Source organism: Opisthorchis viverrini (assembly GCF_000715545.1).
Source record: "Opisthorchis viverrini unplaced genomic scaffold opera_v5_87, whole genome shotgun sequence".
Taxonomy (NCBI): domain Eukaryota; kingdom Metazoa; phylum Platyhelminthes; class Trematoda; order Opisthorchiida; family Opisthorchiidae; genus Opisthorchis; species Opisthorchis viverrini.
The window spans coordinates 692091-704497 of NW_008751747.1; the positions used below are offsets into that span (position 1 = coordinate 692091).

At 42.7% G+C, this 12407-nt stretch overlaps 1 protein-coding gene across 1 annotated transcript; it reads right to left on the minus strand.

The window, feature by feature from the left end:
* Positions 1–3205: 3205 nt before the first annotated feature.
* Positions 3206–4093, minus strand: T265_05056 (hypothetical protein; the record flags this gene model as incomplete). The annotated part of the gene is made up of 1 exon (XM_009169967.1): positions 3206–4093. One exon carries the CDS (start codon positions 4091–4093, stop codon positions 3206–3208), a length of 888 nt encoding a protein of 295 aa, XP_009168231.1.
* Positions 4094–12407: the final 8314 nt, after the last annotated feature.

Sequence of the window (12407 nt, forward strand, 5' to 3'; positions counted from 1 at the left end):
CATTAGTACATCACAAGTCTTCAGAGAAAACTATGGAACTGGTGGCAATTGTGTACAGAAAATGTGCGTGAGTAGTTCTTAGTGCTGGTTTAAATGGTGTCGATGTCGAAATGCCTTAAGATCCATGTAGGGAATGGTGGAACTTTGGAATGACTTTAAGATGACTTTGATCTTGTGTGCGGTTTTGAATGCAGATAAAAGAACTCATTGCGGCATTTGTAAAGACATAAACGCGTCTTTCAAATTAATAAGACCCTTGACACATTTTTTTCCAACCTTACGGATTATGGCAATACGATTCTGTGACCAAAACTGATGGATTTCACCCTTTTTGATAGTCCAGAAGTCTGATGTCGGTTTGAATTCTTGCTTAGTTGTCACAAAATTTCTCCTGCCTATCACTTCAGATTGACGAGATTCTCGAAAATGTACAACGACACAATTCAACAAGTCCTAGACAGGGTCCCTATTCGCTCTGATTCTAAATGATATAAAAATGTGTATGGTTCTGGTAGCAACAGAACACAAGAGGCTAATTCGAACGCCAAAGAAACGTAGAAGAATTAACGAGAACGGTTGAACTGACGGCTCAAGGCCGAAACCACCAAATATTTCAGGTACCTTGCGCGAAATCACCTGAAATCGCAAGTAGTTTAGAAAACTAGCGGCAGAACTGAGAATCCGGTAGCTAGATAGCCTGTTACAGTCTACTATGCTGAGTGGTAAGTTTCTTTCGTATGTGTGTGTATGTTTACTGACAATATTCACGGATGACCTGCAATCTTGCTCTAACCTAGAAACGCTTAAGGCAGTGGCATAATGCTTTTGAGAATGAATTTATTGATCATGGTACCACAGTGACTTTTGCATAGCATCTAGTTAGGATTGGCTAAACAGGACAAGTGTCGATTACCTGAACACTAATTCACACATGTGCAGGACCACTTAGCATCCGGGTTATTCACTGCTGACACTTACATTCTGGAAGCCACTGTAAACCCCAAAGGTTTCGGAGGAAGTGTCCGAACGTAGGTCAGTTGAGATGGAAGTTTGTGTCAGTCACGTATGGAGGTCGTGAGCGCGCGTTTATCCACTTTTAACCACAGCACACTTTGATCCCATCTTACATTTTCTTTTTGAACCTGGATGTATCCAGCCAATTCGATCACGAATGAAGAATAACTGGCATCGTTCCTCTTTCCATGCGTATAGGGATTGCTTAAAATCGGCCGCTGCTTTTTTTACCGAATTCAAAGAGCGCGGGGCATACGGAGAAAATGTGAAATCTAGTCACTTAAAAAAAAATAATCAGGAAACACTTCGTCAAACCAATATGTTTTCCGGGAGGCTCACCAGGAACCCAGCTAAATCCTTCGTTCATGAATTTTCAAAGCAACTGATTGTGTTGCAAGAGGCCGCGTCATGTTTCAGTTGGTACAATATTCGAGATATCGCGATACACTGGTAATAAGGTTGCTGAAAATCCCTCGACAAATGGAACATAAGGTTGATGGAAACTCGGAGACTGCGCGTGCCTGATGAGCCACAGGAAGGGCGAAACCGGTCGTGGGCTGTCGACGAATTTTCAGCAACCTTATGAATAGTGCGTCACTTCTATACATGTATCGCGATATCTCGAATATCATACCAACTGAAACATGAAGCGGCCTGGTGCAGCATATCCAGTTGTTTAAAAACACCATAAATGAGAGATTCAGTTAGTAATCTTTTTGCTTCTGAGTGAACAACATCAATGTTTCTGTTTTTTTTTCACTGACTTGGCAAATACGCACTTAATTTAAACAGATGGCGCATATGACAAGCCTTACTCCTTATCTGCCATATGGTCCTAACATGTGTGTACACACAAACCCTACCGAACGTCATTCTTTATCGGTTCTTGGGTTTGTCACAAATTTCTGGATGCTTGTCAAATTCATTTGCCTGTTTTTTGATAAGCCAACTAGCCAGAGGCTTGCGTTGGTGTGACTACCACATGCAAAAGACTGCAGTGGGCTTTGTAGACTGTTGCATACCATACCGCTTTGGCAGCTATCATTCTATTATGAACGGCCAAAAATAGACTCGTTTCGTTTGTCGGAAACAATCGGTTTGCTTTATCGTGAATCAACAAGTCATTTGTTTACAAAGTGCTATTTGGTGGGGACGTTCAAGAATTGTGACAAATGTTATCTCAGGATTCCCAACAAAAATCCAGGATCTGCTATTCAACTCGGGCATCGTGTGGGCCTACAGCCCAAAATTTACCTTTTCCTAATGTCAAGCTACATGTTACTAATTCTCTCTAAAAGTGAGAACATGAAATATCAGTAAGTTACAGAGATAGTCAGTGTTTAAAGCAACCGGTAGTCAGAGAGAACATAAACAACATGAACTGCTCCACCTCAAAGAATATTGACCACAAGAGAAGGCACAATGTGAAAAACACAGGCTGAATTTACGTCGTAGCGTAACGAACAACATGCTATTGTGAAATGCTGAGCCTCGTAGGGAGGTTTTTGCTTTTTATTAGTTGAGGAAACTTCTAAATCTCCTCCAAGAGGCGAATGCTGTTTAGCGGTCTTTGAGGAAAAAGTTGCACTTGTAGTCCTTCGTTTAATTGAAATAACAGTGTTGAAAATTTGTGAGTAGGACGTGCCTTTATCGTGTGAATCCCGCATAGCAAATTTTCAACAAACGGTCATTATCCGTGACCAAAACCAACAGGGGAAGTGTTGTAGGTGACATTCTAGTGTCATTTTCCTGAATTCCGCTCCAACAGTAAAAACAACACGCGTGGGTGCTTACAACCCTCTGAAAGCATCACGCAGTCAACTCGCCAGATAGCTAACTGTGATTTGTTTCTGCCCGGTAAAGCTGGATAACTTCATGAACTATCAAGATATTGTGACGCCTGTCAACCCGAAGAAACCTAACTGGATTTCTGTCATTTCACGTGGGGCTACATGTGACAGTGCTATTAGGGGTCAACCAGCCATCTACTTAGCTGTTGTAAGGAAGCTGTGTTCAGCAAAGAATAACACAGAAGTGAGAAATAATGACACCACCATCATTCCTGCATGCTGTATTCTATCAGGTAAATAATGATGTCAAACATAGCCATTTCATCGTGCAAACAAACGACTTAAGAAGACAATGGAATGGTGAGCAAACGAACGCTTTTCAAACCCTCTGGTAGAGGTAATCAGTTGGTGTGGGAATATGTACCATCTGTTGTCTGACTAAAATGTTTTGCGTACGATAGACCATTCAGAGAACTATCCACAAAAGAGTGCAGGCCAAAATCGGAGTAGGGCAACATGTTGCAGGCGTGGTTAAAATGTTCGAACTCTGATTTCGTGTCCTGTGGTGCCACGTCTGTTGATATGCAGGAGTAGTAAAATGGCGTAATTGAAGCCGAGTGTTCAATTTGTTTCACACTGTCTTGTAAACCGGAACGAGAAGCAACACCTGTTAACTGAAGCTCCAGGTTTTGCCGTGGTATAGGACCACATTCATGCGATTCCCTATTTGGCCTCGGTAAGAACTGACAAATGTGCAATGTGCCACTGTTATCAAATGATCCTGCTGACACATGTGTCAGGTTACAACACCCATCGCCGATCGATTGCACCGCTGAAGAAATCTGATTGGTTGTGATTTGAGAAAGTCCTCTACATAGGCAGTTGACCACTTGTTCCGTGGTTGGAGTTTGTTTAGTACGTAGTATCGATACCAGCAGGATGATATAGTTTCTCGCCAACCGCAAAGTTTCAATCTTGCTTAGCTTTTGATTCAAATGTCCGGCGGGTCGAACTGACGAAGTCACTTTAGACACACTTGGGTTCTGCTTCACTGTTGGATATAATTCGTTGGACAGAGGAATATGTTTGCGCAGTGTGTCGAGCGCTGAGTTTAAATCATGCATTCGTGACCGTTCACGCGCGTTGGCTCTTTCTCGACGGAGCTTCGTGCGTGTTACGCGTTCATGTGTTTCCGATCGGAACTTTGTACTTTCAGGTTGGATTCTGGGTGGCTGCCGTTGGATGAAACCTCGGGTGTTGTCAGCAGTGCTTCGTGATTCGTCTTCCATTGACCGTGCTCTTTGGAACGCCAAGCGTTCCAAGGGCGTTTAAGATGTCGAAACTTTTCAGAGCAAAAGGGTTCTCTCAGTGTCACCTTCAGAGTGGAGAAAGTAGACAATAGACTATGTGAGGTAATTCATGGGATTAAAAAATGTAGGATGTGATATTACGCAACAGAGCCAGTATTTGATGGACGTTCCTTTCAGAAAAACATGCTAGAGCGCTAATATGCCATCAACGCTGCCAAATCAATGAGAGGACGTCCATACTTCGAGTATGGGCTGAAAGACTTATCCAGCCAGTGATGCCGTAGGATAATAATACATGCCCAGATGAGTGCAGTGGTACTGTAAAGAATACCTTTTTTGATGAAATGCTGCGTACTTGTTTCGTGGTGCAAATCCAGGGCTTATCCATACTAGACTTGCAAGAGGCCTTGGGGCACCACCTAAATCAGCACTACGGGAGATCGCTTCAAAAATTCCTGCTTTCTTTATGCAATGTCATTGCAATTTCGTCCAGAGGTTTCGGTGAACTGGTGATGTTCGTTTCTAGCAACTGAAGTACTTGCAAGTTTTGGCAAGCTCATGTGCTCAAATGCGAAGCGAGTTGAGTGAAAATCTGTGAGGAATTGAGTTATACGGAAGAATGCTACGAAATTATGACCGAAAGCTTGGTTTCCAAATGAGAAGGCACATTCAAGAATAATGCGATTTTGACGAAAGACGCGTGCTGTTTGAGTGAGGCATGCATTTTGCGAGCAAAAGAACGTAACCCAATTATTGATTTATTTCAGGAAATCCGTACCAGATTCAGTCCAATAGATTGTGATTACTGGTGGAAACCATGCTTCTCCTCTGTTGTATCTTTCCCTGATGAGTTGCTTCTGACAAAGGTCATACACGTTGATGGAAACAATGGTTTGTGAAAAACTTTTCCCCTGACGTGTTTTTACCAATAGCTGTAAGCGAAACAACCAGTCATAATGTTTATAAACTCTGCAGAGTGATAGTTTAAGTAGCAGATATAACGTACGTCACTAATCTGCACGGAAAAAGCAAGACCCATGCAGATACCCGAACGCTGTTGAAAAGTAGCTTCATTGTATAAGCAGCATAAAATTCTTCTCAAAGTTGTTTGAGAATAACTACAAGTTATGTGCGTTTAAACAGCCTTTTGTGTGAGGAGTCATCACTTTGATTTTCCTGACAATCTTTTGGCTTTCCTAAATTCACCGCTATTGGTTGAGCTACCTGTAGATGACGCTGATATCTCAACTGCTGTGGGTTAATATGAGATCTAAATTCGTCTTTTTTATGTGTACGGAGGCATTTAAATGCGTGTATATTTTCTGACCATCCGACGACTGCTTTGAAATAATGATAATATCGTTTGATCACACAGCAAACACCCCGTCCGTTGAACCGAGCTGTAAAAGAGACTAAGCTGAATGGAAGCTCAGGTCGTGGTTAGAAAGGTTTAGGTTATAATGATGTGGAAAATCTTGTGTGGATATTCCAGGTGATCAGGCTTGCGCCCGGCGGGGTCGCTGAAAAATGTCTCCGTTCAGTTCATCGGAGATGGTTCAGGGTGGGTCAATTTGCAAAAACAACTAGTCGTTTGCAGACACCGGATGGAAAGCAGCTAAAAGAGAGATGTGTTCCCAAAGCAAATAAGTTTCAGTTTTCGGTTAATTCCAGCAGTTTAGTTGTAGGTCTGATGTTTTCATTATGACAGTTTGACGACAGACAACACTTACATCAGAAACCTGTGGCTCCTTACTGACAGGTAAAATGGTGAAATCGTCTTTCAAACCTAGGTATGGTCACTTTCCAATTGGCCGCCGGCTACAATGTTTTGATCAACAAAGATTTTAGTTGCGTTAGTCCAGTTTAGATGCTGGGTTTGTTACTTTTCAGTCCGGAATGGAACCACATTAAAAAACTCCAGTTAGTCGTGGCGACATAAGTAGGTTTTTGAGTAGTGGCACAAACTACACAGAAATCTTCAGATGAATTCGGAAACAGCACTTTCTAGAAATCCGTTTCTTTGTACTCAAGAAGAAGGAACTCTGTGATATATGCACGCATTTGTACAACAATCTGGTTTGTCCAAGAAACTCACCCGAATCCCAGCCAAGCTGCTCGATTTTAATATTACTCTTCAAATAAATTTGCTGATCAGATTGTATCAGCTGGTGTGAAATATGAGACATTGCAGTACATTATGCGACTTAGCACGGTGCTCATAGATTTGCTGAAAACTCTTTGACAGTCCACGATCGGTTTCGTTCTACTTGGAGCTCGTTGGATGGACGTGGTCTTCAAGTTCCCGTCAACGTGATGCTCTACTTGAATCAAAACATCATAAACAAAAGGTTAAGCTGGGAATGCCGTCAGGTTATCAAATACCGTCTTGGTGGTATTAGTGTGCAATCCTCTTTGACAGCCACGATCGGTTTCGTTCTACTTGGAGCTCGTTGGATGGACGTGGTCTTCAAGTTCCCGTCAACGTGATGCTCTACTTGAATCAAAACATCATAAACAAAAGGTTAAGCTGGGAATGCCGTCAGGTTATCAAATACCGTCTTGGTGGTATTAGTGTGCAATCCGCGGTAACACTTGCATAGTGGCACTCTGCAAGAAACGGTATACTGTACGCGTGGCAACTGAAGCCTACACCTCTATCATAAACATATGACTCGTGCCACTGTCTGTTCTTATGTCATCACATTTAGGCTTGCTGCGTGTTCATTTCCCAAGCTTATTCACCGGTGTCAAGCTTTCCGTGCAGCGAGGGCCAATTTTGGTCCCATTAAAACAAGTAGGCATTGTTGATCGGCAAATCCGCCTCAAAAACCGTCCATTTATTCACTCCCTCATAAAAAAATGTATGATCATTCTGACTTTTGGCCACAACTCGCGCAAATTGTTACTGAGAAGTGGTGACCAGAATTGGCGCGCTAAAGGCTGAGTATATTCGGGTGTGCCTAACGAGGGAAGGCTGAACAAAGACTGCGACGTACTGTTAAATTACTCAAACGCTTGGCTTCAGACAGGCTGTTTGGGACCTAAATGGTTACTCTTTATGGGTTTGAGTGGTCGATTGGTGAATTAAAAATAAAATAGAAATGAACAATACACATTTTGGTAGAATTGCCCCATCATCCAGATACACGTTTCATTAGCATTAATGAAAGCGCAACATCAGCTTTCAACACAGTCCTTCTTTGACACAACCACAATTGATTTGAGAAGCTTGTTGTGAAGAAAATAGTAAAAGTTGGTGATGAAGGGAATTAGTGTTGGCTTACCACAATATTACGGGGTGCCTACACAACCGGATATTCATTCAAGCAATGCACATCACATGGATACCGTCCTGGAAATCAAGTCACATCGACCGTATGCAGACTTTTCGTAATCTCTTTCATACCACTCTATCGGGTTAAGCGTTAGCCGCCTTTTTGCTTCCGCCACTCTGTATTGGACATGGGAACCAGTGATTCGGCATACTCAATACATGCCCAAACAGCGCACGTTTGGTATGAGACACATTCTTTGGTTGAAATCCCAGTTGCACAACCGAACAATTACATTTTAATTCTCTCTTGAAAATAGGCGCTATCGTCGATTCTCTCGCTCGCTTCCTACCAGTGGAGGCATATAAGTCACGAGGGTGCTGATCGAAAACTTTATCTCCATCTTCCAATAATACACATGAGGAGCAATCCAGACCAAATGTTTTGCGATAGTTGAGGGAAAACTCGAGACCATGGGGCATTACATATTCAGAGTCTAGAGTTCCAGTTCATTTCGATAATACAAGTGAGTATCAGCAGTTAGCCAAGAGATTCAGGCAGCGTTACTGTTTCGTCTGATATCCATTGCTTAGGCGGACCTTGTAGCGCCATGTCATGGACGAAACTCCCAGCAGTGTGGAAAGATGCGGTGTTCACTTTCCAGTCTAACTTCTAGATTTTCAGGTTCCTCACCTGCTTGCAGATTTGCACACCACTTACAAGACCCTGGAGAACTAAGAGAGAAAGAACTCCAGACGAATTCAAAGTCAGGATCCACATGTGTCTTCCAAAACAAGCGGCAGTCAGTTATTGATTCACGCCATCGGAAAATGACAGTGGTATGTTCAGTTTGGGTACGCAGCTAGTCCGTTGTTGGAGGACCCTACAAGGTCTGAGAACTTCGGTTATTTCGGAAGTCAGTACCGCATAAAAAGTCTTCAGTCAGCGGGTAGCTAAAACAGTTAATCGCCATTTTCTGTGCGTACCGAGTCGAATTCAAGCCGACCACCCAAATAAGTCCCAGGCACGCTAAGCCTGCCCACTTGTGCATCCAGATCTCCAACAACCACCAGTTAATCGCGATTTCCTGTGCGTACCGAGTCGAATTCAAGCTGATCACCCAAGTAAGTCCCAGGCACGCTAAGCCTGCTCACTTGTGCATCCAGATCTCCAACAACCACGTTATCTGAGCTTTCGGCTGGCCATAACACAAGACACTCAAAGCCTCACAAAGGTTGTCTATATGACTTTGGGACGTAAATAGATACGATACAGATAACGGTCAAATTTTTGCATGTGAGAATCCTTCACGGAGGTTGCCAGACCAGCCGCACAAAGATAAATATTAACTAGTATCCAAAAGATTGAGACAACACCGAACCATGCACTTCCTGTTGTGGCGTCCTCTGGGTCGCCAACGTGCACAGCCAAAAGCAAGTGGAGTGCGTTGGGGTAGCTAACCCAGCAGGCATCCTTGAATCTTGTATTCCGTTTCCGATACACAGCACACATAATTGTCAAGCGAGTCTGTTGTTACACTGACAGCGGCTTGCTGTTCCGCTTGCTTCACAGTGCGAAGTCAATCGGATAGACCGGACTTCGAGGCTTGCAGAATCATTTTGAACTTCTTGAGGCTGTGACCACTGGGTGACCAGGCCATGATTGATGCAAGGCAAACAGAGTCATCGGCCCCAACGTATTAGCCACAAGGGAAATGCTTTAATCGAAAGTACGGAAACGGAAGAGAAATATGTAGAAGAAACAGGAGTGTCAGTAGTAGCCATTTTCGCTTATCAGCCCCGCTGTATGCAGTTAGTAAGTCCACTCGGTTGACGGTGCCACACGACGGTCGATGTAACACCACAGTATTTTTGGCTGTAGAAACTACGGCTTCACGCCAGCTGAGATACTGTCGGGGTCCAAAACTAGATCGGAGGACGATTACTGTCGTCGACCAATGACTTTGGCTCAAAAGTTTGGCAGAAATGAAGCGGCGTTTGACGGGGAACTTCAGTGCATCTTCTCTTTTAGGGAACAAATTGCCGCACGTATCTAAGTCCCCAGACTAGAGAACCAGGAGACTATTTCGACCAGACCTCTAATCATTGACCATTATAGTGAAGAGTCTGCGATTGTCGCCGGACACCCCGAGTATAATTCAGTGGGTCACTGAAACACAAACCACCACACCGTGGTAAGGTCCAGTCTGCTTGCGGTGAAGAAAAAACCGAAGGATGCTGTTGAATTTAGGACTTAAGAAATGTTCCGCGTTGCTTCACAACCCTCTACCTTAGTCATTGTATGGTTATGATCTGTATACGGGCTATTTGACACACAAAACTGGACGTTTTTTAGCGTTTCCAGGTTTCCAGTGTTCTTCTAGAGAGTTATTCTGTGGTCGCTTTATACTTCCTCATTCTCACGACGTTTTACTTTAGGTATTGCCAGAACTCCGGAAATCCTTTTGTCATTTCTCTGCAGCATGAAATAGAGTTCCCTACGAAATCTATATTCAACTTATGCCAGTTTTTTAAAACACATTTTCTGTTGTGCTTTCGGAAAACGATTGCAGGACAATGATAACTGCAACAGCTGTATGAGGTGGCATCGTATTGGTCACCTAAGTGTACGACCTGCTCTTGCTTTATTCTTGTTTGAATGCTGTGTCAATTTACTTGGAGTAAAGAGCGATGAAGCTGTTTTGGAATACGGGTGCCAAATATGAACGTCACACAGGCTTTGCTCCTTATTTCAGATGACCAACATGCATTTGGATAACCGCTACATAAAGAGCGCGAGGCGTTAATGCAGTGCGACATCATAACCTGCATTTACCAAAAGTTTACAGTCATTTAGCTTAATCAGAAACTAATTGAGCACTGATTTTAATACAAACATGAATTACTCGAAAACTGGTCTCGGTACATTCGGAATGGTCACCGGACATGGTGGTGGCATCTGACTGCCGACACAAAGTGATGGTAAGGTGCGGATCAGTCAATACTGGTACAATCTTCTAGTGATTTGAAGCCGGTTTAGGGTGTACACTATCTATTATGAGGTTTTCAGTTTTTGTGAGTAGCGGCGAGAAATCGTCGTTGCTGAGGTGCACCTACAGTTAAACTATCTTGTAAATTTCGACGAACGAAGAAGTCGTTCATTTCACATAGGAATCTGCTGTAGCGGCGTTTGTTTCTACAAAGACCAACTTGATTGAAAATACGGATCCTCCCTATCGCTTCCCTTAAACGTTGGGTTTGCAAATCTCCGTCGCTTTTCTCTGTCGTTTTGAACTAAGAAAAAACTATGAGAATATGGACTAAGCGAGTTGTCCCTATAAAAATGTATAATGCCGTTAAATTTAGGAGTTCCGGGTCAGGATCAGCTCGAAGAGTGCTAAAAGTATTCGGTGCCATGTGTTGTATAACAAGGAGTTTTTAATTATAAAGTCAAAACACAGCGTAGTGAAATAGGCTGTTATCATGTGACGTGGGCGAACTTTCTCAAGGATTTCTACAATCGATTGGATATGAGTATAAAAGAAATTCTTGAGAAGGTTGTCCAAGGCAACCGAAACGTCGGATTACAACAACCTATTCCAATGCGCTGTGTAATGCTGTTAAATGTTATATAATGGCTTGCATTCTACTGTCCGTCTTCGAAACAAAACAATCCAAGTAGGAAATCGGAAATTTCCGATCACAATTTATCACGTTTCTAGCCTGTGAGCAGTCACACTCTCCGAAATGTACTTGCAAACTTGAACAACAGTCCAGACAAAACACCGGTTGCCTGAAATAGCGCCAACCAGGGCGGTTAGTAAGTAGGTTGTCGTTCAAGACATCCGGCAAGCTAATAACATCTATCAAGCTTAAACAGAATCAGCTGTTCAAACGTAATGATTCAGGCGTACTAAGTGTGCACCAATGGAGTAGTGCTAACACTGGCATCGTATGTCAGGTGTCCGGAATCCAAACACCGATATGACCAAGGGTAATGAGCTTTAATAAGAGCGAAACTCAAGTCTCCTGCTTCCTCCGTTGGTGTGCATTCACCTGAATAATTGCGTCCGGACTGAAAGAGGACTGTTCGAAGGCAGATGATGTGAACGCAAGGTCTATAAACCATGAAACCCCTTACAAATTTCAAAATTGGTCGAAAGCAACAGTTGTCGACGGTAGACGGTTTCTACCTTAATTTTTTGTACCCTCCTCCTGGCCCAACCCAGATCTTATATTCCATTGTAGACTTCAAAAAATAAAATATTATATTTCACGTATTGGATATATAAACCTAGAATAAATGGTAAAAGTGTGTAAACGACAAGCCGACATGAATTTTTATCCAGATTGTTGTTTCAAATGTCATATTATCGGTCATGAAGCCATCGTGCTGGTTAAGCACCTAAAGATAAGATAGTTGATTTTAGTTTGAACCCGAATGGTGAAACACAGTTGAGCAGTAATAAACAAGATTGACGAAATCAAACGGCGAAAACTCCCTGAATTAATTTGATGAGACCAAAGGCGTACTCACTGAAAAAATTGGTGCGGTCAGTGAGAAAAATCAGAAATGTTGATATCGGACTCACCGGAAAACCAATCAACACATGCAACAGAGGATAGTATGATGCGTTGGCACCGGCTTCATCTAAGAAGATCAAACGAGCACTAATACGCTGCCGAGTCTGCTGTTATAACAGAACCATCACGTTTAGGATACAGTAGCCGATTTTGCGCACACATTAAAGTTTTTTATCTAGCGGGGACCAATCAAAATAATCCTTATTTATGATTGGACGGAAGTGTTAGCATTCACTGAAAGCACATCGCGGAGTTCAGAGAAGATAACTTCCAGCTAAGGAATTTTTACTCAAAGACTTTCAGATTATTAGAGATTGAACATGATACAGGCGGAAGATTACAAAACATTGGTGCCCTCAGTTTAGTAAGCATCCGTAGCTGGTATTCATGACCACACCAATGTGCTTTGGGAATGACAGTCTTGCGTTTGTAACGGTT